Here is a 27,205-nt window from a genome sequence, read left to right as displayed (position 1 = left end):
GCTGGTAATCATGCTAAGCCACTCTACTAGTTTAGGAATGAAAACATGTTGCTGAAAATGAGAAGTAAGAATCATCTGGACTCACTCTGGCTGAAACGAGAGGTCACGAGAGGTGATTTTACCGTAAACTGGACAATGAAACAACAGCAGACAACATCCACATGTCAGGATAATAGAAATGAATGTTTTTGACCCACCCCTCCGCCCCGAGACTCCACCCATCCTGACCGGGTCTGGACCCCGGGGACGTACAGCTGCACATGACGCCACCTCGCAGGAATCCTGGCCTGGCTTCTGTTCGCCCACTGCGTGCTGTTAACGTGCGTGCCCCCCCTCCTGCTCTGCTGGGCTTAATGAGCTGATCTGGAAGCAGTTTGAGGAGCTGGATTCTTTCTCCAGACGCAGTTAAGACAGAATTACAAACTCTGTGTGACACTTTTTCACTCCTCACACACTTCTGCTTCAGACTGAAGAGGCAAAAAGGAGCCGGAGGTCTGGAGGTGGAGAGGTGGCGTTTCCTTCCTCCCCTCACCTGCTGTTAAACACGAGTTTCCATGGCAACGTGCTGGAGTCAGAAACAAACAGTCTGAAAGCGTGAGAGGAGGCATGCAGGGAGGACCGCAGCAGAAACCGAGAGCTCGCCTTCTTTGTGTTGCTGATTTCATCGAGAATCACTCCCACGTTACGTTTTCACTGAAGCTCGCTTCTCTCCTTTACATCAGGACGGGAGCCTGGAAACCTCCAGCGCTTCATGTTCAGTCATGTTTGTGATGAGGACTTTAGAAACATTAAAATCATGAATCCATGGATGTTTTCATGTGTGTTTGTTTGGCTGCAGGGCCCTGCGACCTCTTGATGCCTCTCAGTCTGTGCCAGCTTGGCCTTGAGTAATTCTTCACGCATGAATCCTTCAGTAGAGCCTGCCCATCTAAGACACGCCCACTCATCTAAGACACGCCCACCCACCAACCAAACAATTTAGTTCAGACAGCTGGTCTAACTTTTATCAACATTTATCTCAGCTGTATGGAAGTGTTTCTTACTTTTAAATCAAATGTATTTCAGATCAGCTGACTCTGTATGACGTACAGGAGACATCACCGGTGTTGGTCCAGTTACTTGAAAAAAGTAATTAGTAACTAATTACTGATTACTTCTTCAAAAAAGTAATCCAGTTGCTTTACTGATTACTTACATTTTTTTGCTGATCAAAAGTAATTAGTTACTTAGTTACTTTTTAAAAACATGATACACAACCTGAATACGTAATAAAGCAACAGACCTTTCAGCCCAATTCTAATTTTTATGCATAATCGTCATATAAAATTGAATCAAATGGAAAGCCTCTTTTTAAAACTTGTTTAATTACTTTTAATCTTTTAATTTTATGCATCAAGCAGAAAATAAATTATATTCAACAGTCTTTGACTTGAAGAAATTGTTTAACATTTAAACCTATTTCCTGCATATAAAATAAAATAATGTCATCATAACGCAGCGTGCTTACGGGAAAGTAACAGTAATCCCTTACATTACTTGTTACTTGAAAAAAGTAATCGGATTACAGTAACGCATTACTGCCCATCGCTGGAGATCACACACAGACTTTAGACTGAGGTCTCAGCCTGTAAACACGATCCCCAACCGCCCCTCCCTGAGCCTGGTTCTGCTGGAGGTTTCTTCCTGTTAAAAAGGAGTTTTTCCTTCCCACTGTCGCCAAAGTGCTTGTTCATAGGGGGTCATATGATTGTTGGGTTTTTCTCTGTGTGTATTATTGTAGGGTCTTTATGTTACAATATAAAGAACCTTAAGCTGACTTGTGATTTGGCGCTGTATAAATAAAATTGAATTAAATTGCAAATCACTGCAGTATCAGGCTAATAAAATCCTGTATGGACACTGAAGTACAGACACGTGGGATGTATCGCACAGCATGCCATGTGTGTTTTTTCAGCTAGTTCCATTAGCCATCCAAAAGGATTCAACAGAGGTCCACTTCCTGAACTTCCGGACGTTTTTCTTCTAATTCTTCTTGTAAATTATTTTCTGAACTCACACAAGGACCCTGCACCCGGGGGTGTCACAATCTGGCCCTGGACCCTCAGCTGGCCCCCTGCAGGACTGAATGAGGGTCCCAGAACACAAAGGTGGTACGGACATCAGAGCTCCTGGGAGGCAGCTCCTGACCTCTGACACCTGACCTCTGACCTGCTGTGATGGATGGAGGAGTGATCTGTTTACTGCCCTCACAGCTGCAGCCATCAGGCACTAAACTGATTCTCGACCCCTTATTCGCTGTTATGTAATCTGATCCGAGCTGCTTCTCTGTTTGTTATCCAAAAAAGTGAAGTGCAGATGTTTCACTTCAAGAAAAGAAAACTTTAACCTATGAAAAAAACTTCCTTTCTGTGTTTTTACTTTGTTGTTGTTTTTAAAGTTGAATTAATTTGATTTTCTTTTATTGTTATTGTTGCTCTCGGGTCGCGCGCACGACTTGAGCGCGCGCCAGCAGCAGTTTCCAGCTGTGCTCGTGAACCCGCCCGTCAGTTGCTCGGTTTGTCCTGCGGTGCTTCGGTTCCTCTCCTCACCGCTCACCGCTGCTGTTCGTCGGTGTGGATACAGCCTGCTCTCTCGGTCCTCTTGCTCCTTCCTCCTGGCTGAAACTGCCCCTGCTCCCCTCTCCGTCCTCCAGCTTCTCCGACCTTCTTTGGAGAGCTCCTCGGGTTCTCCTTCGGTTCCCGGCTGACAGCTCCCCCAAGTCCAGCATCGCGTTGGACCTGCACGGGTTTCTGTACCTCCCGGATCTCCGGTTTAAAGTTTCCAGAGCCGGTTCTTTGAGGTCCAGCATGGGTTGGTGTGTCCCGGTTCTGCTGTCACTCATCGGCGCTCAGCTCGCTGCGGGAGTCCCGGACGGACCGGACGTCCAAGGTCAGAGAACCGAACCAACCTGCAGCTGATGCTGTAACTGAAACCGAGTAAAACGGGATGGGAAGTAGTTGTAATCCTCGAGTACTGCACTGAAGTACTGCTTTACTACACTTCGTAGTGACACATTAACTATAGCTGCTGATTTTATTAACTCCGAGCACGTTACTAATATTGTTTCAACGCTACACGTTACCAGTTTTCATATTACAGTTTTAGCAAACTTAGCAAATACATTGAAAAACTGCTCTTTAATAAATGGTGTTTATTAATGTTAATACCAGGTTTGTGTTACTAATATTGCACGACCAGCTTTCAGGTTATGAGTTCATAGCAAACGGGTTTATTAATAACAAATAAATCATTACTGATACTGTTTTAGTGTTGGTCTTACGATTTTATGGAAAAAAGGTAAATGTGTTCTACATTTATATTAAATGTATTAATAAGCTTTTCATTATTACACCTTCTAACCAGGTGGTGTAAAACCTCCCTTTCTGTTCTTAAACCTATTAAAAACTAATCTATACTCATGAATTACTCAAATTAAAATGTTTTATTTCTTTAATAAAAGTTCTTGAGACTGTATCAGTCGATCACCTGAAGTCAGAAATTTTAGTAAGGCAGTGATAAAAGGTGATTATGGATGCACAAATCCTGGAAAACCTGGATATTTTAGTTTGGATTTCCAGTCCCGGAGACAGAGTGAGATGGTCTAAAACATCCCGAGGACGTGTTCGGCTCAGGATGCTGTTTCTGTGAAACAAAGTGTGCTGCTGAGGAAGTTTGAACAGCAGGTGGAAGCTGACGAAGGTTTCACCTCAGGCCTCACGTCCATGATGGAGCGTTTAAAGTTATCTGAATAATAGTCTGATAATAACATCAGTGCCTGCTAAAGACTCCAGTCCTGCTGAGTGCGTTATTAGTCCATTATAGTAATAAATAGTGATGCAGCCAGCTGGCAAAGGGAGCTAGCTAGCACTAGCTGATAACTGAATGAGGTCGTTTCTAAGTCACTAACACTGAACCTTTAAAATGTGGAGTCCAGAACCAGTGGATGATGTCATGGCAGCTATGTCCATCTTCTACATACAGTCTGTGGTCTTAGAGATCCAGATTTTTAATCATACCTAACTTTCCAAAGCCCTTTTTGGAATAATATGGAAAACATTAAAGAACACAAAAGGTGTCCATATTGCGCATGCTGTGTAATCCACAGTGACAGCAGCTGCTGCTCACCGATGAATGTTACATAAAACACAGCAGCTGCATATTGGGGTGAATTGTAATGATTTTATTTTTTTGTGAGGACAGATTCACTCAGACTAAAGAGAAACACAGACAGAGACACCAAATAAAAACCGAGCAAGGAGTTCAGGACTGAGGTGCGGACCTCTGCTGACTCTGGGCTGAGAGACCATCTTCACAGTGGCCTAATAAAGAGGAACAGATGTTATAGATCAGCAGGATCACTGCTCCTATTTTTCAAGTGTTTAAAACAATCTGATGAGAAGAAAGCTTCCTCAGTGTGTCAGCGCTTTCACTGCTTTCTTCCACTTTGGGATTGTTTATAGTAACTTTCTGGGTTTCCAACAACATTTTTTTTAATCTTTTCAATTTTATCTTCTGGAAAACAGCTGCAAGAGATTTGGACTAAAAGCGAGGACTTGAAAGGGGTTCCCCGTCTGCTAAGGATTCATTTTCTGTGACGTAAGCCCAGTGCAGACAGAGATTATCTTTAAATCTTTCATTTTATTAACAAATACTTTATTACCATTAAAACATGGAAAACGGGGTTTTGGAGGCGAGGCAGAGATTCTGTTGCTTTTAAGAAACGACCAACAAACTATCAAAAAGAAACTGTACTCAGTCAAGTGATCTGAGAAAAGGTGTTTAACGTTTGCAGGAGTGACTTTATTTAGGACCAAGTGTTAAGTCTGCAGACTGAAAGGTGGGCGTGGCCACTGTGGGGTCGCCTGCTGGTTTCACGACTCTTCTGCGTTTTAAAGCCTCTGCACTGGGATCAGTTTTAGCGTCAGCTGTGTCTGCGTGATGCTCTGACCTGTTACTGTGTCTAACACTGAGCCACCTTTGTGAAACCAGTAAATTGAGCTTAAACTGGTTCCAGCCAGATGTTTATGGTCTGAGCCCCCTCCTGCGGGCTGCATGGAGCTGACTCCTCTTTCTGCGGTGGTTCAGGTGCTACACTAGTCTCCAGTTTGAAGATTGTTGGGGTTTGTTTTAAAACATCAGGAGTCATCTGTTGTTATTGGACTAAGACATCCTGGCTGGTGTGAGGGTGGAGGGGCGGCAGGATTATCAGCTGTCTGTGTTGTTCTTCCTCTGTGGTGTTTGTGTTCAGCAGATGGACTGATCAGAAACTTCCTGAGTCGAGCTCACCAACGTAGCTTAGTTTCACAATAAAAACCTGGAAGCTGCACGTTGAAGTTTGCTGCGTCGGTTCATGTATCAGCAGGTAAAGTGAGTCACTGCTTTCAGCACACTGCTCTGCTCTGTGTGCTGATTAGTGTCAATCAAGGCAAGCCGGCCCTTGCCCTGACTGATCTCTATCTCGCTTTCTGTCATCAGACCGTAGCTGCTTGGAAAGAGCCGTTCTGCTGAGCAGCTTCACTTTTGTGTTCCTGCATTGGTGGTCCCTAATCGGTTTTGTGTGCAGCTCACTCAGGGTAGAGATTTCTTAGGTACTCCTGAACCACGCCTAGTCTGTGTAAGGATACGGGTTAACTTTTGTATTTTTATTTGTCTCGAAAGAGCATTCATGGAGCACAGGTTCCATTTATCTTAGATCAGGCGAGGTTTTTTCTTTGAGTCAAGTATTAAAGAACAATATTCTTGCATCCTTTGCGATGTTCAGACAATATTTTAGCTCCCAGAGGAATCTCATCTATTTGTCTCGGTGACATTAAACCGCAGCAGCCGCTCTGACTCATGTGATCCTCGCCCAGAATTTTCTGGTGTGTTTGAAATCATCACTGTTAAATCCACAGTGGGAGGAGCAACAATTAGAGACACCCAGTGAGAACAAGAGGGGAGATGTAAACCACCTTCATGCGTCTGTACAAATCCAGCTGAGGTGCAGAAATGCATCTGTTGTCTCGTTTTGCAGTCTGAGCAGTTGAGTGATTGCAGGAAGTTTCGGATGTTAAAAAGGAAGCTTTAACTCAGTATTGTTGTGACTTGGAGTCTAATTTAAACGTGCAAAGGTCACAAGAAAGTCAGATATTAGCTGTTAGATGCTCAGATCCTCATATGATTCTAATAAAAAAAAAATGAAGAAGAAACCAATAAAGATGGTCTTTAAGGAAAATGGGGGTGACGGTGGGTCTCCTACATCTTTCTAAATGATTTCCATTTATCCATCAGTTATGTCTGCTTTATTCTGAAGAGCGTCCTGAGGGCAGGAGCTGATCCCAGCTGGCTGGAGAGAGAGGCGGCGTGTACCTTGGACAGCTCAGCAGGCGATCACAGAGTTTATGATTTTTAGTGTTGAACTTTCAGCCTTAGCATCAATCATTTCGAGGCAGTATCTGTTTCTACATCACGACAGAAAGTCTTAAAATATGCTGCCAGGCTTTGGCATCGACCCGACGCCGCCCGGCACTTTTCCAGATGTTAAAAGTGTGCTGATTGTATGTAAAGGTTCTGAAACTGAGACCAAAACCTAACGAGTTTCATGTTGCCGACAATCAAAACAAAAGAGACTTGCCAAACATCTGCCCTGGTGTTGAATGTAATAAAAAGAAAAAAGTTCTTCTATTTGACGACTTTCTCAACAAATCGAAAACATCTGGAAATGAGCGAATTCCCTCATCGCTTTATTTCTTAGTTTTGATGCCTGTTATAACCAGATGTTTTTATTGTGTCATTCTTTACTTATGGTTGTTGTTGTTGGTTATCTTTTTATACAAGTTACATTTCTGTGACATGTGGGTTAATTAGTAGTGACGAGAAAGTAAAACAGGATTCTTCTCTACATCTTTGCTAAGATAATCAGTGCAGAGATATCTCTGCGATCACACGGTGGGTCTTTGTTCACAGCTGTCACTACAACATGATTTCTAATTTCCAGTTTGGCCGTTGATTGGCTGTTTGGGGCAGGGGTTCGATTCCTGTGTGAGTCCTTTGAGTGTCAGATCCGTCTCACAGTGTCTCTGATGAAATCTGAACAGGAGTCAAAAACCAGTTCAGCTTTTTTCTCTTTGATGTTTCTGAGCTAACGGACTCTCGTGTTAACGAAACACTTGTGTGCGCTCTTTCCTGCTCCTCAGTGATCGACGTGTTGGGTCTGCAGGACTCGAAGCAGAGCGTTGCAGCGGTGGAGAAGCTGTCTGGTGGTCTGAGCGCACTCAGTGACATCTACGTGGTGTCCACGTTCAGGCTGCCGGCAAAGCTCGGAGGAGTTCTGCTGGGCATCTACAGCAAGCAGGACAACAGGAAGTACCTGGAGGTCGCCATCATGGGGAAGATCAACAAAGGTTGGTGGACGCGTAGCAGCTCACCCTCATCTGACTCCGGCTCTGATCCAAACACCATCCAAATCCTCTTTATTTTAAACTCTGCTGGAAATCTTAAACTTTCCACAGATCCCAAAGTGTCAGGATGGATTTTGTTGGAATGAAACAGCAGAGCTGTAAAAGCTTTCCATGAAAGCATGAAGGCTGCGGTTCAAATACTTCACTGAGAGGAAACACCTCACCAAGAGGGTCGACGTAGCAGGTTCAGGACAAGGAAAGAAAGGAAGGAAATGTGGCATCTTTAGTTTAGCAGCTAATCCACAGTGTTTCTGTGACATCTGACAGAAACATTTTATTTTACCTTTGAACCCACGGGACCCTGGAGAGTAACACACCGTACCGTGGAGCAGTAAGGAGGTTCCACAGATCACTGAGGAATCCCGAGACTCTGTGGGGTTCTTCAGGAGGTGTGATGGTCACTGCAAAGGTTTTAGTTGTTGTTGAAGATGTTTCATTAAAATCATTCAGCCGATGATGATGGAGGAAGTAAAAACCATTATGACAGGCTTGTTAGAGTTATTCACACCGTTTCCACCAATCATCCACACTCCACTCACCAGAGAGACACTGAACAATCTGGGGACAAAAGCAGTCTTTAATATTCCACAGGTTAAACTACACTTTAATTTCCTCTGCTCCAGGGGTGGGGAACTCCAGGCCTCGGGGGCCGGTGTCCTGCAGGTTTTAGATGTGCCCTTGATCCAACACAGCTGATTTAAAACGGCTAAATGACCTCCTCAACATGTCTTGAAGTCCTCCGGAGGCCTGGTAGTGAACTAATCATGTAATTCAGGTGTGTTGGCCCAGGGTGATATTAAAAGCTGCAGGACACCGGCTCTCGAGGCCTGGAGTTCCCCAGAGTCAGACTCTGACCTAAACAGCTCATCAGAAAGGGCACAGAGTTTTCCGTCACACTTGTTTGTTCATCTGTTTCTTCCACAGCATGTCTTTATCCTGTCTTCCTTCTCTCACACCAACCAATCACAGCAGATGGCCCCGCCCCTCCCTGAGCCTGGTTCTGCTGGAGGTTTCTTCCTGTTAAAAGGGAGTTTTCCTTCCCACTGTCGCCAAAGTGCTGCTCACAGGGGGTCATATGATTGTTGGGTTTTCCCTGTATGTTATTGTAGGGTCTACCTTACAATATAAAGCACCTTGAGGCGACTGCTGTGATCTGGCGCTGTGTGAATAAAATTGAATTGACTGTATTGGAATTTCTGGTTCTGCACAGGCCGCTCTCTCAGGTTTCAGTTTGTGACATCAGTCTCTTACACGCCCTCTTGTCTTTGCTATAGATGAAAATGTTTATAACTTCAGGACTACGTCACCATCTACGTCCACTCGAGGTGCAGCGTCTCCTTCTTACCTGTCATAAAGGTTGAACAGCAGAAATTTCTCACAGATTGTCCACTGACAGTTAGACATGGAGGAAAAATCTGTTGTCAAAAAATCAAATATGAACCTATTGATACATTCTGATGTAGTTTTCCCACAAGTGGCAAATAAAATACATCAGCTGGTCCAGGAGCACATGGGCTGTAAAGATGCAGACACTAAGATGTGACGTTTCCACTGAGTGACACATTTAACCTGCAGACTCCACGCACGTCTGCCACATCAAACACACAGCCGAGCCTGACAGACTGAAGATCTGTGGAAACTCTGAGTCCTGCAGAACTGAGACGGTGGCTGATTACAGAGCTGGTAATCACGCCGAGCTCAATGATGTTTAATGAAGCTGAAACTGAACACTGCGCTCTGATGGTTCAGCTTTGAATGACGTTCACGTGGCTCTGTGCTGGGCGGGTGCAGTCTGGTCTGATCAGCTGGTCTCCGCCGGGCCGGCACAGGAATCTGGTTCTGTTGTCGTTTTATAATCTTCTTCATCCTGATAATGACAGACTGCGAGTTCAGCCTGCAGCTGCTCTAACTACATGATTGCTGTAATCAGACTCCATGTTTCATAAACTACTCTGTGTTTGTGTTTTGGCTTAGGCCAACCTTTGACCTCGTGATTTAGCTGTCTCAAAATGCTTTAGTCTGAATATGATCCACACAAATTTTCCAGAGAGCCTCCTCGCCTTGAAAATAGGCCAATAATGGGACTATTTCTGCACTGGGTTCTCTGGTGACAGTAATTTATGTTGAACTGAGCGCAGCTCTGTGGGACAGAGAAATAAGATACAACTATAACTTTTATCTTTACGCCACCACAGTTATTTTATCCTGGTAGTTTTATTTTCTTGGTGCTTCTCATGTTTTTATTGGTCAGCAGAGCTCCTTCTTCCTGCTGCTGCGAGCTGCCAGCCACCCGCTCCTACAGACTGTTTATTCTTTTTAATTTTTTCCGTTACGCTTCTTCCATTTTCTCATCCACAGAGCCCACGGAACCGTTGCCCTGATCGCCTACAAAACACTTTCAAACAAAAGCATTTAGAAATTAGAGCATGGGCAGTTCCTGTCTTTATGAGTAAGCTGTGGATGATTTCCTCCTGTTGACCCTCATAAATAACTTTCTTATTTGTATCTTAGTAACACTTTCTGTGTAGAAGACAGATAGGAGTTAAAGACTGGATTAATATTTGCTCAGTACTGCAGTCTAATATCGATGAGTTCTATTTAGAGCTGTCCTCTATAACCTCCTAAGACCCGAACTCTCCCACAGCAGCATTTTTAATTTCTCTTTGATATTTGGGCTGATTGGGACCTGATGAATGTAAAAACAAAGAATTACCAGATTTTTTTTTTTTACCTTATTAAGAGCCACATATGAGGATATTCATTTAAAATATTTGATAGAACAGTAGCAGGATAATGTCCTTGTAAGTGGATATCAGGCCCTTGTAGAGCAAAATTGAGTATTTTGGTCTAAATAACCCAAAATGTGATGTCCAGGAGGTTAAAGCCCATTTGTGTAACTATTTCTAAATCCCGTTAGAATTGCAGCCACATAAGCTAGCGCAATAATTGTATTTTTTATTTTTTTGCATATGAAACCGGAGGAGTGTACTTAAGCAACACGCATTCAGCTTGTCTCAGGTCGTAGTTTCCTTCCAGAAATGTCTTTTTTCAAAAATCGCGTAAAAAGCGCTGGAAACAACAAAAACATTATAATCGAAAAACACGCTTTGCCGAGCCGATCAACGTTGGAATAAACGTCAGCGAAAACTACCTTACCTGCCAAAACCGGAAGTGATGTCATTTTTGCGGGAAACGTAGTTTTCCCCTACGGGGCCTTTCGAAGGTTTGCTGGTGTTTGAGAGTCATGTTGGCCTGTCTGTGTCATTTTGTTGGAGGCTCAGGACTTAAACTGCACTGTTGTTGGAAATAGTTTATTTTGATGCTTTTTTTGCAAAATGTTCACAAATGATTTATTTTCATTTTTCCTGCAGTTTATAAAAATTGGTGCATCTCAAAAATGTAACTATAAAGACACCCAAAATAAATTTCCAGTGTTTGGAAAATATTTCATGCAACTAAATATAAACCTAGTTTATTGCACTTTGTTTTGTAATTTATGTAGTTACTATGGACTTAATGCAAACATATTATTAACATCTGGGATATAATGGCTGTATTGACATATAGCAACTCAAAATGCTGCCACAAATGGCACTATGACAGGTAATATATTAAGATAAAATCTGGCCGACTTGGTTCTCTGACATGTGACAAAAAATGCCGCTTAACACTAAACCTTCATGATACTTCTGTATCATTATTGTGTCTAATTATAGGTGTTGTTGCAATGACTTAATACTGCCACTGTTAGATCAAACTGCAAATTACAAGGTGGTCATCTATAATCTCTAACCAGCGGTCACTGGCTCTGCATTATCTTAATATAAACCCTATAAAAACAGAGCTATGCTTTATATGTAAGTCTATAAAATACCTGATGCCGTGTTTGTGATCATGATGCATTTAAACCAAACGTCAAACTGTTCATTTTTTTCTCCTCTTCTTCTACTCCATCTATTTCTGCTCCAACTGCGACTTCTCTCTCCTCTCCTTTCTTTTACTATCTTTTGTTCTACCGTCCATGTTCTTCTGGTTCTTCAGTCCTGGTTCGTTACGTCAAAGCTGACGGGAAGGTCCACACCGTGAACATGCAGAACGCTAACCTGGCTGATGGACGGACTCACTCCATCATCCTGAGAGTCGGCGGCCTGCAGCGTAACAACATCAACATGGAGCTGTATGTTGACTGCCGACTGGCTGACTCCAGCCAGGGCCTGCCGCCGCTGGTTCCCCTGCCCAGAGAGGTGGAGATGGTGGAGATTAGACACGGGCAGAAGACTTACGCCCGACTCCAGGTTGGAGCAGCAGAAAATTAACGATCTGTTCAGTGATTAAGGAAATATTACGAGTGTTTTTGAAATAGAAGGATGTGTCAGGGGTAACTGCTGGTTGGACTAAACTGGATTTTTGAAGACACTGCTTCAGGCTGTGGAAATACAGATGAGACTTTTACTGTGACGTAGAAGAACAGGGTTTAAATTACCTGACGAGCAGCCAGTTTGCTGAAAAAGCAGGAGGTAATTATTTGTGAAAGAGGGGGTGAAAAATGAGTCGCATAAACTCTGGATTAAAATCACTAAGTGGGGCAGGTAATATTAAAATCACTCCACCTCCCTCAGAGAAATAAATCCCATCTGAAAGGGCCTTTGTGCATGAGCCAGCACGGGGACGAGCACAGAGGAGAGTGAATAAAGCAGTGATGGGCAGCACCGCCAGTGGAACATTCGTCAGTGTCTGCACTTCACATGAGGAAAAAACCCAATTAAAGGGCGTGCTAATTACAGCCCTCTGCCAGTTTAACTGCGTCTGAGCTTCAAAGTGAGAGTGAGGAACACATTTTGATAAATGAAGGGAACGGTTCCCTCACAGTTCTTGCTCTGTTCCACACTTACTCTTCTTCTTTGTTTCAGGGGGCTTTGGTGTCCCTCATGATGGCTTTAGGGGGCAGCGTTGCTAAAGCTGGATCTCTGACTGACTGCCCGTTCCAAGGAGACTCGTCATCCTATAACTCAGGTCAGCTCACTGGGATCTCACTCAGTGTGGCTCTCTGCACTCAGACCTTCAGAGAGAGCTGGTTTCTCCTGCAGCTTTACACTCCAGCTGATCATTTTCTAACTGTAATCAAATATACCCTGTGTGATATTAATAAACAGTGATGAATTCTTTCTCTTCCAGTGAGCGGCGAGGTGAACTCCATCCTGGGTGAGATTAGCTTTTTTTTAATGCAAATAATCAAAACCAATAATCACATTTGAGCTGATTTCTGATCACTGACTATACGTCTCCTGTCAGGTGACCACACCAAGGCTCTGATTGGCCAGCTCATTATCTTTAATCAGATCCTGGGAGAGCTGCGACAGGACATCAGAGAACAGGTGAGGCAGACAGACAGGTGAGAAAAAGTCTTCTGTTGGTAGACTTTCATGTTTCAGGGAGTACATCCACCCTCCATCCATCATCCATCCATCCATCCATCCATCCATCCATCCATCCATCCAACCATCTGTCCATCCATCCATCCATCCATCCAACCATCTGTCCATCCATCCATCCATCCATCCATCCATCCAACCATCCATCCATCCATCCATCCAACCATCTGTCCATCCATCCATCCATCCATCCATCCATCCAACCATCTGTCCATCCACCCATCCATCCATCCATCCATCCAACCATCTGTCCATCCATCCCATCCATCCATCCATCCACCATCTGTCCATCCACCATCCATCCATCCAACCATCTGTCCATCCACCCATCCATCCATCCATCCAACCATCTGTCCATCCATCCATCCATCCATCCAACCATCTGTCCATCCACCCATCCATCCATCCATCCAACCATCTGTCCATCCATCCATCCATCCATCCATCCAACCATCTGTCCATCCACCCATCCATCCATCCATCCAACCATCTGTCCATCCATCCATCCATCCATCCATCCAACCATCTGCCCATCCATCCATCCATCCAACCATCTGTCCATCCATCCATCCATCCATCCATCCATCCATCCATCCATCCATCCATCCAACCATCTGCCAATCCATCCATCCATCCATCCATCCAACCATCTGTCTGTCCATCCATCCAACCATCTGTCTGTCCATCCATCCATCTGTCCGTCCATCCATCCATCCATCCATCCATCCATCCATCCATCCAACCATCTGCCAATCCATCCATCCATCCATCCATCCAACCATCTGTCTGTCCATCCATCCATCCATCCATCCATCCATCCATCCATCCATCCATCCATCCATCCAACCATCTGCCAATCCATCCATCCATCCATCCATCCAACCATCTGTCCATCCATCCATCCATCCATCCTTACATCCATGATCAACTAATTTATCCCATGCCCAGCCAGTACACAGTGGATTAAAACAATGTCAAATAACAAACTAAAAACTTGCAATACAACCAAATTTCCACTGTGTGACATATCCCTGATCTCAGTTTGCAGTCACTACCCAGAGCTCATAACCACAGGTGAGGGTTGGGACGTAGCTCAACCAGTAAACTGAGGACCTTTCTTTTATGCTCAGCTCTCAGTTCACCAAGAGTGAGATGTATAAATTTAAATACACACAAACACAGTGAGGTAAAGGGAGAGAAGTGGCATAACCTGAAAAGCTTATTGGTGTGTTGTCATCGTCTGCAGGTGAAGGAGATGTCTCTGATCAGGAACACCATCCTGGAGTGTCAGGTTTGCGGTGAGTTGGCGGTGCTCTTTGTCCTCCTCGTAGTTTGAGTTTGAAATGCGAGGAAGCTCTGACTCTCAGCGTCTCTGTCGCAGGTTTCCATGAGCCTCGTTCCCGCTGCTTTCCTAACCCTTGTCACAAAGGCGTGTCCTGCATGGAGAGTCTGCACTACCCTGGATACACCTGTGGGCCCTGTCCACCTGGAACCACTGGCAATGGGACACACTGCAGGGACATTGATGAGGTAACAATACAACTACACTTCAACAGACAACAATGCCAGTACTGCACATTGGGGGTGTGCTCGGCTTATTTCCAGCTCTGTGTTTTTATTCTCAGACCGTACTGTTTTAACTCCTCCTTCTTTGAATCAGCTCTTTTCTGATTGGCTGCCCTTCACAAACAGTAGGCAGGTGGTTGAATTGGGCCATAGATGACCATATTAGGAATATCCTCACTTACTGACATCATACAGATGTAGGAGTAGAAAAAATGAATCGTTGGCTTTTGGCTTTCGCATAAACTGACCTCATTATTTGAACATTGATCACTGGAATAGTACATACATAATACGGAAAAGAAGGAAAAGAAGAAGCTGTCACTTTAGAATAAGCACAACAACACACGGTATATGTTTGTAAAGCCAGATGTGTGTTTCAGTAACACCCGTCTTCTCTGTCTTAGTGCGATGTGCAGCCATGTTTCTCTCCCCAAGCCTGTGTGAACACAGCTGGGGGGTTCAGCTGTCAGCCATGTCCTCCAGGCCTGTGGGGGGCGCCACTGTCGGGAACTGGACTGGACTACGCTAAGACGCACAAACAGGTTAGGCAATAGACTGCACTTATTTTTAATTTTCCACTGGCACTCAGTTTAACTCTTTTTTTTTTTAACTTCAATTCTGGATTTATTTCTCTGTCCCGAGGTCTCTCTCTCTCTTACACACACACACACACACACACACACACACACACACACACAAAGGTGTGCTTGTTTTCTCTCTTTCACTGTACCTTTATGGGTGGATACAGTTTTGTGTCAGCATGTCTGCTGTATCCAGACTTCACACTGTTTTACAGCCCGAGCACTGGATGTGTTTATAAAAGGAAAATGCAGCTGGAAACAATTAAAAATAACTTTTGGAGAAAAGAATAAACGGAAACAATAGAAAAAAATAGAAAGATTGAGTACATATGGCAAAATTCACTGTAAATGACTACTGTGTGCGCTACTCATATATATATATATATATATATATATATAGAGAGAGAGAGAGAGAGAGAGCATTTTTGTAGTTTTTTAAACTTGTTTTTAACAAGTACATCAGGTGTCCCTGTAAATGAGCCCCGACAGTGAGCAGCACTCTGGGCGTGCTTCACATAAGTGGAAAAACAGTTCGACCTGTGCTTTTCCTGCACGATGAGCCAACGTGTCTGCAGAGAAAAGTGTTCTGAAAACCTGAATCTGTTTCTCAGGACTGTGTGGACATTGATGAATGTGTTGATCTACCTGACGCCTGCGTGCCAAACTCTGTGTGCGTCAACACTGTGGTGAGTTCACATCTCTGTTCTCTTCACACAGATAAAAATTCCTGTGATGTCTTTGCCGAGAACATAAATTTACCTGCACGTTGTTCTCTTCAGCCCCTTTTCCATTAGTACCTATTTGGATGGACTTGCCACAGTTTTCCATAGTCATAGTACCAGGTACCAGCTAATAAATTAGTACCTGCTCAACCGGGGTTCCAAGTGATCCGAGCAGGTACTAAAAGGTGACATCATCAGACTGTGTGCAATTGGCTGCTTAGTGGCGTCACTCGATGAGTCATGAGAGCGTCTTGTTCAGGAAAATCAAAACCGCCATTTTTGAAACCCGACAACGAGAGAAGCAGCTACAGAAACAATGCCGTGTTCCCGATTTTGACGAAAAGCCGCAGACCGAGCAGCAGGTATATTGTTAACTGGATGTTGCATACTAATTTTGTCACGGGATGCTCTTCCATGTTGCTATGACGATGACCACACACATCAGGTGGTACTCGATTGTAATGGAAAACCAGTCAATCCGAGTCGAGCAGTGGCAAGCCGTGGCGACTCGATCCGAGTAGCTACTACTGGAAAAGGGGCTTTAGCTGAGAAACAGCGCCCTCTGGTGGATATCCAGCTGTAACTGCTACGTTATATTTCTCTCTCCTCTCAGGGCTCGTACAAATGTGGAGGCTGTAAACCTGGTTTTCTCGGTAACCAAACATCAGGATGCTTCCCTAGGAAGTCCTGTGCTGCACTGACCTTTAACCCCTGTGACATCAACGCCCACTGTGCCATGGAGAGGAACGGAGAGGTTGCCTGCAGGGTGAGGACATCAGACCTGATTGTTTCGAGTTTATGTAACTGTCATGTAACGATCCATGTTTCCACATAAATTACCTTTATGAACATGATGTTCCTCAGAGGAGCAATGACACCAAACCTAAAAAACTTCCAAACAGTCGACTACATCTGCATTGTTTACTACTAACTGTCATCACGCTTCACAGCTCACTGAGCTCAGCTCAATGTAAACTAATCCACACCGCCCTCTAGTGGCATTTTGGAGTAGTGCTTTATGAAAAGTGACCAGAAAAAATGAAAACCAACGCATATATACGTGACGTTTCTTTGGGTTTAGTGTTTTTAATTTGGTCAAACTTGTTCAATGGTGGATCTTTTTTTGATACTGTGTTTTAATACCGCTTCGTCTTAAATATTCCTCTGTCAATACGACACAGATTACAAAATTATGGATATAACGAGTTAAAACAAACCCACTCATGATTAGGGTTGAAAATAAAAACTAATGAAAAATGCAGAAGCGTTAATTAACCTTTTGATTTCGTTAAACAGAAAGAAAAGCTTCGGTTTTATGATAGCACCGATAAGGTCGTATTGCCTCAAGTCTGTCCTGAGCTTTCACAATGTTCTCAACATTTAGAGCATATAATCATCCTCCTGGTGCACACATTGTCAGTAAATGAGGCAGTGGTTCATCTGAAGTTGGAAAAGGTCAGACAAACCATTAACGGCTAATAAAGTACGGTGGACGTCCACCGTAATGTTGTCTTTACAATAAGAAGTTTTACGCCTTTGTACTTAGTTTTTCAGATATATTTGCAGTTTCATGTAAACAGACCAGAGAATCACCTGGATGATCCTGTTTTGTCACATGTGTGTTTCCAGTGTAATGTGGGCTGGGCCGGCAACGGGAACACGTGCGGTATGGACACGGACATTGACGGGTATCCCGACCGCTCTCTGCCCTGCATGGACAACGACAAACACTGCAAACAGGTCAGACATATGACACTATCACTGTATCGTGTCACATGCGATCAGCTGTTGTTGACTGATAATAGGTCATTTGATTAATTTAGTAATTAAACTCTAAAAAGTAATTTGGACTGTGATGTATGTGTGTGTGTTACCTGCTGTCTTTGTCCACCAGGACAACTGCGTGTTCACACCAAACTCTGGCCAAGAGGACGCCGATAACGACGGGATCGGAGACCAGTGTGATGAGGACGCTGACGGGGACGGCATCAAAAACGTGGAGGTTAGAGACCGCGAATGCGTCTGTCAGTGGCTCTCGTGGCTGTGATGTGGTCATGTGACATGTCCTCTGGCCTTCAGGATAACTGTCGTTTGGTTCCTAACAAAGACCAGCAGAACTCGGACAGCGACTCATTCGGAGATGCCTGTGATAACTGTCCCAACGTCCCCAACAGCGACCAGAAAGACACAGACAACAACGGACAGGGAGACGCCTGCGACCAGGATATCGACGGAGACGGTTAGAAACCGCCATCAGATCTCGCAGGAGACACGTGACTCTATATTGCCCTCTAGAGACAAAGAACAGGAACTACAAGAGCTGTGAAGCAAATTAAGCTCTAGAAGTTTGTCTTTAAGGCTGTTTATTTACAAAAACATGCAAACTGGTGAAGCCACAGTGCTGCATGAATGCCATTTATAACCATTAAACAAGACTGGTGAATGGCTTTGTGTCCAGGTATTCCCAACGTTCTGGATAACTGTCCAAAGGTACCGAACCCGATGCAGACAGACAGAGACAGAGATGGAGTCGGAGACGCCTGCGACAGCTGTCCTGAGCTCAGCAACCCAATGCAGGTACAAACACTCAGGCCCTGTGGCACGCTACGTTTTATTGGACATAAATAATCACACATGGAATTTAAATTTGTTTTAATGAAAATAGCAAACAAAAAACACTAAATGTTAATGCTGAGAAATGTTTTGAAAAGTATTTGCGTATTGCATCTTTGTTGTTGTTGTGACTTTTTTAGTTGTGAGAAAGTCAAAAGAATTAAAAGGTCACACCAACAACTCACAACTGAGGCGGCTGATGAATAACAGCTCGATGTAAAAACAGCATTTCTGTGTGTTTCAGCAGTAAACAGAGACAGTGCAACACGGTGTGCACAAATAACTCAGTAACAACTGTTTTGTGTTTGTAACTAGCAATAGCAGAAAGGTCAGAGGTTACAGTCTGTCTTCTTTCTTCTTCAGACTGATGTAGACAACGACCTGGTCGGAGACGTTTGCGACACCAACCTGGACACGTATGTTTGGAAAACACACACACACACACACACACACACACACACACACACACACACACACACACACACACACACACACAAAACCCCGTTCAGCTATCTTAGTGAGGACCTTCATTGACATAATGGTTTCCCTAGCCCCTTACCTTAACCCTAACCATTAAAAATGAATGCCTAACCCTTACTCTAAACCTAACCATAACCTAATTGTAACCCTGACACTAAAACCTCATTTTGAGCCTCAAAAATGCCTTCAAACTTGTGAGGACCGGTGAGTGTGTCCTCACAAGTATAGTAGAATGCAGATTTCAGTCCTCACAAAGATAGCTAGACAGGAACACACACACACACACAGATCTATTTTAGTTTTCTATTTTTTGATGCCATAAAACATTTAAAAATGCAATGAAAATTAAAAAATAATGTAAAACTTGTTTTCTAGTTGCAGTTGAGTTTTCATGGGATCCATTCAATGTTATTTTATTTATTCAGCACCAAATCACAACAACAGTCGCCTCAAGGCGCTTTATATTGTACAGTAGATCGTACAATAATAGATACAGAGAAAAACCCAACAATCATATGACCCCCTATGAGCAGCACTTTGGCGACAGGGGGAAGGAAAAACTCCCTTTTAACAGGAAGAAACCTCCGGCAGAACCAGGCTCAGGGAGGGGCGGGGCCGTCTGCTCAGGGAGGGGGCTTTATATTGTAAGGTAAATGAAATTGGGAATAAATGGGACAGTAAACGTGTGGGATTACTTTGGATCTAAATTACACTGTAGATTAAAAAATGAAAATGTCTTTGTTTGAAGTGATTTCATTTTTATTTTCAATTAGTTTCAATTCCTGTCAAACAGGCTGTTTCTGATAAATGTAAGTATGTTTTATTAACATACATTTAAGGGTAGGAATACTGTATATCAGTCTTATGTCTTATGACAGCCTCGAGCTACAAGCCAGCTGTGTCACTAAAATTGGCCACACCTCTAATTAGAAGAAAATATTGAAGTCTTTGGAGACTGACTCACTTTCAAAGCCAGGCTTTAGTGGGCACACAGTTCCATGTTTAAAAATGGACAGTAATTCTAAAAACAGAAACCTGCTCATTAAAGGCGAAACACGGTCGCTTATTTAACATCTGTAGGGACGGCGACGGTCACCAGGACAGCAGAGACAACTGTCCAGACATCCCCAACAGCTCCCAGCTGGACTCCGATAACGACGGCCTGGGAGATGACTGCGACCACGACGATGACAACGACGGCATCCTCGATGACTACGACAACTGCAGACTGATCGTTAACCCCAATCAGAAAGACTCAGATGGTAACAATCATATAAAAGCCCACAAAGGCTAAACAACCAGAACCTGCTGCTGTGTATCATCCATTTATTATTTTTTAAAGAGCAGAAAATATGATAGAAAATTAGACTCGGGTTAGTTACAATTAACCTCTTGAAGTTTACATTTTCTGTGTGATTATTACTTTTATATTCTTACTGAATAGTTTATTATAAAATGTATACTTTTAATTTCCAAGGATTTTAACATCCTGGTTACATATCGGTGTAGTAATGTCTGCATTCAGATGTGGCCCAAGTTCCCCGATACATTTATCACAAGTCTTTTGTTGGAGCTACATTCATGTTGTTTTGTTGTATTTGCCATCAAAGTGTTTCTAATGTTGGTATTACCCTCAGAGAACTTTGAATGTACAGGTCAACAGTAGCAAAGCTGTGAACTGTGTTTTTCTGGCAGTAAATAGAACTGTGTCGTCTGCACAGAGAAGTAACTTTATTCATAGAAATCCTGCGAAGGTCTAGATTTAAACCGCTCCATCATGTCCGTCTGCAGTGAACGGTATCGGAGACGTCTGTGAGAACGACTTTGATAACGACGCTGTGATGGATTTGTTCGATGTGTGCCCGGAGAGTGCCGAGGTCACTCTGACAGACTTCAGAGCCTATCAGACTGTCATCCTGGACCCGGAGGGTGACGCACAGATTGACCCCAACTGGGTGGTGCTGAATCAGGTAACTTTGGTAGTCTTATGTGAATATGGCTGGTTATCAAGTACAACTGTTTCTCCACCTGTTCTTTACTAGAAAATGTGTATAATCGCTTGTCCATTGGTGTTAAACAAAAAAGTAATCACAGATATATAAAGTCGGTAAAAGCATTAACAAGAAGATGTAACTGATACTAACCTTTCTTTCTGGTGGACTGGAAGCCTATTTTGCTCATTTCCAGCACCAGCTGGACTCTACTACCATATTTGTCTCAGGCTATAAACAATAACTGCCTGTGTGATCTCGATGCTCTCTTTCCTCAGGGTATGGAGATTGTCCAGACGATGAACAGCGATCCTGGTTTAGCCGTAGGTACGAGTTCCACTTTAAAGTGGAGAATTCACAGCTGTCCTCTGGTCCTCGAGCAGATCATCACCTCCTCCGTTTGTCTGCAGGCTACACGGCATTTAATGGCGTTGACTTCGAGGGAACGTTCCACGTCAACACGGTTACGGACGACGACTACGCTGGCTTCATCTTTGGCTACCAGGATTCATCCAGCTTCTATGTGGTGATGTGGAAACAGACAGAGCAGGCTTACTGGCAATCCATACCTTTCAGAGCCATGGCCCAGCCCGCACTGCAGCTCAAGGTTTCTACTCTCTTCTACTGTCCTTTAATGCACATTTAATCAGCAGAAACCAGTATTGCATCATGTGTTGGCAGGTTGTAATGCCTGCTGGTCATTCTTGAAGAGTTCAGTTGTCTCATTCAGGACGTTGCACCCCCTGAACTTTCTCCCTGTGTTCATCCTGCAGGCGGTAAAGTCTCGGACCGGACCAGGTGAGTTCCTGAGGAATGCCTTGTGGCACACGGGAGATACATCTGGAGAGGTGAAGCTGCTCTGGAAGGACCCACGAAACACCGGCTGGATGGACAAAACGTCCTACCGCTGGCAGCTCAGCCACCGACCGCAGGTGGGATACATCAGGTGAGAGCACAGGCAGACCCTCAGGGAGGTCTGACTAAAGTATCTTAAATACTGCAGTGTGACAGTATCCTGTACTACACTCTTATTTGGATGTACTCCATAGCACATGCAGAGTGCAGGACTGGAACTTGAGTACTATGTAGTACTCTCGCTCTGGTTTTAACTCTGTTTTTTAGTGTAGTACTAAAGCCTGCAGTATATATTCTGCTGTAGTAAAGATATCATGAATAATCTGTAGAACAAATACTGCAGTAGCCTCGATATACTCTGTTGTACTCACACCTTGCAGCTTTGTTAAAAGATCTTCACTTGTGCAGATACTACAGTAGTCTGTAACAGTGAGTACTCATGTTGTAGCACAAATATATTATATATACTAAGTGCAGATACTGCAGTACTCTGTAGTACTCCCTCAGCCTGCAGCTGTGTCCCTCACGCTCATCTATTTTCTGTCTCTTTCTTTCTTTTCTCTTTACTGCATTCTTCACCCTCTGAAACTTCTTTGTGGCTTCGGGGCCCCCCGGTACTCCATTGTACTCGTCTCCATGACGACCAAAGCCCTGGCAAGAATCCACCTCCGAGGCCATTGATATGCAGATCATACGGAGAGACGGCGACACACTGAAAAACTTTATCCCATAAAATATCTACTGTACCCACTCGAAGTGCTAAATCAGTCGTTGATAAGACCTCGAGTCACGTTACCGAAAAGTGAGCCTGACGCAGATCGACTCAAAGTTACACTCTTCCTCCGTGCTGTTTTATTTCTGTGATACATTTGTATATATTAGATTGATTGATATTAAATGTTACAGTGTTGCAACACTCACTGAAGGATAAATGATCGGATTCTGGTTCTTCCAGTGAGTGTCACGATTCTCAAAACTTTTACGTTTTTGGAAATGGCAGCAGATTAAAAAAAAAAAGGTCTGGATTCACATTCTTCAGCCGGTCAGGAGGCGAAAGAGAAAAGCAAAGAAATAAAGGCAGCGAGGCAGGAGGAGGAGGAGGTTTTCAGAAAGTCTCTTCAGAGAGTCGTTAAAGAGAGAGAGTCCCAGGTTGTTCGCACTCTGTCTTTGCATTTTTCAGCTCAGTACTTCAGAGCTGCTGCTGAGACTTTCTGTGCAGTTTGGACATGTGACTGAAAATAAAGAGTGCAGAAATGAAGGTTTTACCTCCAATCTGTTTGCATCGTTTCATTAAAACTTAGTATGTCTGATGATTTGTCCAAATGTGGCACAAATATTCAGAAAATGAGAAAAAAACCGTTTACTTATTTATTACAGACATTATGTTTTCATCCTACTTCATACACTCTGCTGGGTATCCACGTAATTCCCGGTCCGATCTATTATTTATCCCAAGGAATGTTTGGTTTCTAACAGGCTTGTATTTCAAGCTTGGGTTCGGGTTCTGCCTCGGAGCGTTCCAGAGTTCATGTTCATCTTTAGGAAACTTCTGTCTCCAAACGTCACAGCAGTTATCTTCTGGAGTGTTTGCATTTTTATCTCTGAAGCTGCTGGATTTACAATCCTTACCGATCATTTACCCGAGAATCATTTATTTGCTCGCCTGATGCCTGATGCTAGTATTCATCCATAGGAATGATTGGCTTCTAACCTGGAGCATCGCCGTGTTCCTGTGGTTTTAGGGTAAAGCTGTTTGAAGGGACACGCGTGGTGGCAGACTCTGGCGTTGTGGTCGACACCACCATGAGAGGAGGACGGCTCGGTGTCTTCTGCTTCTCCCAGGAAAACATCATCTGGTCCAACCTGCGCTACAGATGCAATGGTAGGACCGCCGACCCTGCTTGGCATTATTTTGTCGTTTTATTTGTTTCTGGGGAGTCCTGGAATATTTTGATAAGCCTTTTACGGTGCTAATATGTCACTGCCGTGTTGAAGTGGACGATTGTGTTACCAGTGACACCGATTCACCTTCAGACTTTTCAGTTTTTCCTGAACATACAAGAAGTTCTTAAAACAAGCCCATAAAATCCCAAAACTTTGCCTGATTTAAATACCACTGATCCAAGATCATCTTCTCGCATGGCTGGATGACTTCCTGGAAGCTCGGTTCTGACCACAAACATGCAAACACCAGCTTCTGTCCTGAAGGGATCCTAGCGTTGTTTCAAGGATCATCACTACTGATGGGAGCTGGATCTGCAGCTGCCACCAAGCTGTTTTCAGCTCGAGAGTCCACAGTTCCCAAGTAGAGAGGCACCTTGTCAGGAACCTGGTGAGGACTGACCCAAGAGTTTGATGATTCATGGAGTTGTGAACATCTGTGAAATGTGAACACTTTTTATTTCCCTGCTGTTACACCAACTTAGTCTTTGCTCACCACTTGGAGCTGTTGTCCCATTTGGCTCGTTGTGACTTCATCCACAAAGTGAACACTTGTTAAAGGATCACTGTTTTGATGCACAGGTCCAGCGCATATCACAGTTACACCAGTACAAGTGCAGTGCACCTCTGCACTGGCCCAGAGGAAGGAAGATGATCTTGAATGGGAGATTGGCTAATCTGTAGTGAGGCAGGGTTTTTACTTTTGGCCGTAAAAGGCTGAATGTTGTCGTCACCCTGCTGATGTCTACTGAAAATCTCAGTCACCTCGACCTCAAGGTCGGGGGTCAGGTTTTCTGAAAAGCTTGTAAATGTGATAATTGAGGAGGAACCAGTATTTTGGAATTTTAGAAGCTTTTTTGAACTTTTAAAAATATTAAAATTGTTTTCAAATTGTTACCATGCATCTACTAGTCCAGAGGTCAAGTTTTCTGAAAAGTTTGTGAACACACTGATAACTCCATAAAGATGTCTTTAAGATTTTCAAATTGATGCCATAGTTTCATCTACAAGCAGGCTGAGGGGCAGCACTGGCTCAGGAGCTCCACGCTGACCCGCTCTAACCAGAACCTGACCATGTGCAGTCCAGTTCTGCTCCGCTGAGCTCAGAGTCTGCAGAGCCCCCTGCAGTCCAAGATGGTGGAGCTGGTGTTTGTTCCTGAAATGAAATACTCAGAGGAAAGGCCCAAAATTATGCACAGTTAGAAGCTCACATGCATTAATATTTAATAACCCATCGTTCTTCCTATTCATTTTACCTCTCATGTCTGCAGAACTAAAAAAAATCCCAATGAGATCAGGGCTTAAAGACTTGTGTCCACTTTTCAGTCGGTATCTGCAGGAAGTACAACCTGCTGACTCTGACAACTGATGAACTTTCTGCTCATTTCCTTCTTTATTCCAGACACGGTGCCTGAAGACTTCCAGACGCATCGTAAACAAGTTCTGATGCACATTCAGGTCTGAGAGCTGCAGAGGGACTGTTAACACAACCCCACACACACCATTAAAACGAGTACACACACAGCTTCTCTGAACCCACTTTAACTGTAGTCTGAACGCCAGCTGAGAAAGTCCAGTCTGAATGAGTGTGTTTATGTGTGTGTCACGAATGAAGCGAAGGAGAGAAAGCAGCCAAAGAGCGAACAGTCTGGGGGAAGCACCTGAACGCATCATCGGGGTCCTTCTACGTGACGTTTGAGTGTCTCGGTTTATTTTTTTAATATAAACATGGAAACATACGACAGAAACTAAAGAGAAGAAGAATAGGTCCACGTTAACATTTAGTGTATGATAGTAATGATATGTACCTTTTTTTAACTGTAGGAGAAGCTGTGCATCTCAGTCTGTCTCATTAATAACCGGAGCGAAATGGAGAACGAGTTCGAACCAAAATGTGTCAGTATGCACGTTACGTACACGTGACATCACTAAACCTTTGGAGGGTTTATCTTGAATTTCTTTGGAAGCCAAAATCACAACTGACCCTAAAATCACATTAACGCCCTCACGGTGGTTCTAGGACTTTTCCATCTGCAGGTGAAGCTAAGTAAGAGTGAAGAACAGCAGCTTCACTCCGTGAATATTCCTGTTTCATTTTTCTCGTGAGCCTGCATCCTCGATCATCTCCTGTCCAGTTTGCTGTGAAGCTCTAGCGAACGAAATAATCCAGATTAGCTTCTTTTATATCTGAACAGCGATGCAGCGTGAAAGCTTGTTGCTTCATCTCGATGACATGTCGGCGCGCTCGTCGTGTTCCCCCAGACTCTCCTCTCTCTGCTTGTTACTGATCTGGGTTTATTTCACGTTCATCACCGATGTTTAAATCAGACAAAGACGTATAAATCAGCATCCTGACAGCCAGAAACACACACACAGACTTCATTTCCAAAACAGTGTGCGTCCTCTTAAACAAAGAAGAAGGAACAAAGATTTCTGAATTATTTTTGGACCTTTTTAAAAAAATCAGATTGTGTCAGTTTAACTGAGCAGCAAACACAAACCTCTCGTGCTGAGACCTGATAAGCTAACGTTACAGAGAAGTCTGATTCAAACAAAAAGTGAAATGTATGTTTTGTGTTTCTTCAAATGTAATGTAATATGTTTGTTGAAATAAACCCAACCATGACTTTTCCTACAATCCTGGTTTCACGTTTCATGATTTCTTAGCAGAGGCGCTCAGACTGATTCACCTGCTGCTGCACGTTTTGCATCTTTGCATCTGCCTGCAGCGCATGCACATGCGTCTGCACATGAAACAAATCGCTCCTTAAACTATTCAGCTGTCACAATTATCAACCACACAGACGATTCAAAAGGCTACTTCTGTTTGAAATGACCAATTCGTTTTTATTTAGAGACAAAGATATTATCACACACGTGTTATGGTTGACAGATGATGACAAACAAAAGTAAATAATTCAATCACACGTACGAGCTAACTGAAGCACTGACGAGCAGCTTTCTTCTTGCTGTCAGTGTTTCTGCATTAGAGGACGTGTAAGAAGCCACGAGCAGAAAGCAGCTGTTCATGGGCTACGTTCACTCTGCAGGTCTTGATGCTCAATTCCGATTTTTTGATCAAATCCATTTTTTTTGTCTGCTCGTTCACACTACAAATAAAATGCGACAGCAAACGCGCTCTAGTGTGAACCCTCAAAGCGGCCGCATGCGCAAAAGAAGCCGTCACACACAACGCGCTCTGTTTAGACCCAGAGCAACAGTATGTTTGACTGATGGCCTTAATTTAAAGACTTCGGACTTTACGTTTCACAATTTTTGCTTTAAGTTATTTTGTTATTTACATAATGATGTAAATAACCTAATAATGATCCTTATTGCTGTTTGAGAGGAGCGGTGCTTCAAAGGATAGCTGCAGGTTTCTGTCAGAATCTGCAGGTTATGCAGTACAAATAAAATGTTCACGTTTCTCCAACGTTGTCTTCCCAGCAGTTTCACCGGATGGCCAGGAAGCGTTCGCGGTGTCTTCTCCGGAGCTGATAATTGGCGTCTGTCTTGTGTCAGTGACGTAAAAGACGGATTTAATGC

At 43.6% G+C, this 27,205-nt stretch overlaps 1 protein-coding gene across 1 annotated transcript; it reads left to right on the top strand.

Moving 5' to 3' along the window:
• The first annotated feature begins 2,499 nt into the window (after positions 1 to 2,499).
• On the top strand, positions 2,500 to 26,297 carry thbs3a (thrombospondin 3a). The gene is made up of 23 exons (XM_040031176.1): positions 2,500 to 2,928; positions 7,215 to 7,421; positions 11,520 to 11,773; positions 12,389 to 12,491; positions 12,654 to 12,680; positions 12,771 to 12,853; positions 14,157 to 14,208; positions 14,292 to 14,440; positions 14,881 to 15,018; positions 15,669 to 15,743; positions 16,393 to 16,545; positions 17,409 to 17,519; positions 17,674 to 17,781; positions 17,859 to 18,018; positions 18,238 to 18,356; positions 18,756 to 18,808; positions 19,953 to 20,134; positions 20,664 to 20,842; positions 21,142 to 21,190; positions 21,274 to 21,470; positions 21,637 to 21,809; positions 23,461 to 23,600; positions 25,062 to 26,297. Exons 1-23 carry the CDS (start codon positions 2,847 to 2,849, stop codon positions 25,121 to 25,123), a joined length of 2,856 nt encoding a protein of 951 aa, XP_039887110.1. The 5' UTR covers positions 2,500 to 2,846; the 3' UTR covers positions 25,124 to 26,297.
• Positions 26,298 to 27,205: the final 908 nt, after the last annotated feature.

The sequence above is a fragment of the Simochromis diagramma genome, unplaced genomic scaffold (assembly GCF_900408965.1).
Source record: "Simochromis diagramma unplaced genomic scaffold, fSimDia1.1 OVJJ01000361.1, whole genome shotgun sequence".
Lineage (NCBI taxonomy): Eukaryota > Metazoa > Chordata > Actinopteri > Cichliformes > Cichlidae > Simochromis > Simochromis diagramma.
Note: the sequence above shows the minus strand (reverse complement) of the source record. Positions and strands in the feature narration are given on the sequence as shown.

Coding starts and splice junctions, on each gene's coding strand:
- thbs3a (XM_040031176.1), top strand. CDS start 2,847: ATGGGTTGGTGTGTCCCGGTTCTGCTGTCACTCATCGGCGCTCAGCTC. Junction 17,520..17,673: donor ACGACAAACACTGCAAACAG/GTCAGACATATG, acceptor TTTGTCCACCAG/GACAACTGCGTGTTCACACC. Junction 20,843..21,141: donor ACTGGGTGGTGCTGAATCAG/GTAACTTTGGTA, acceptor CTCTTTCCTCAG/GGTATGGAGATTGTCCAGAC.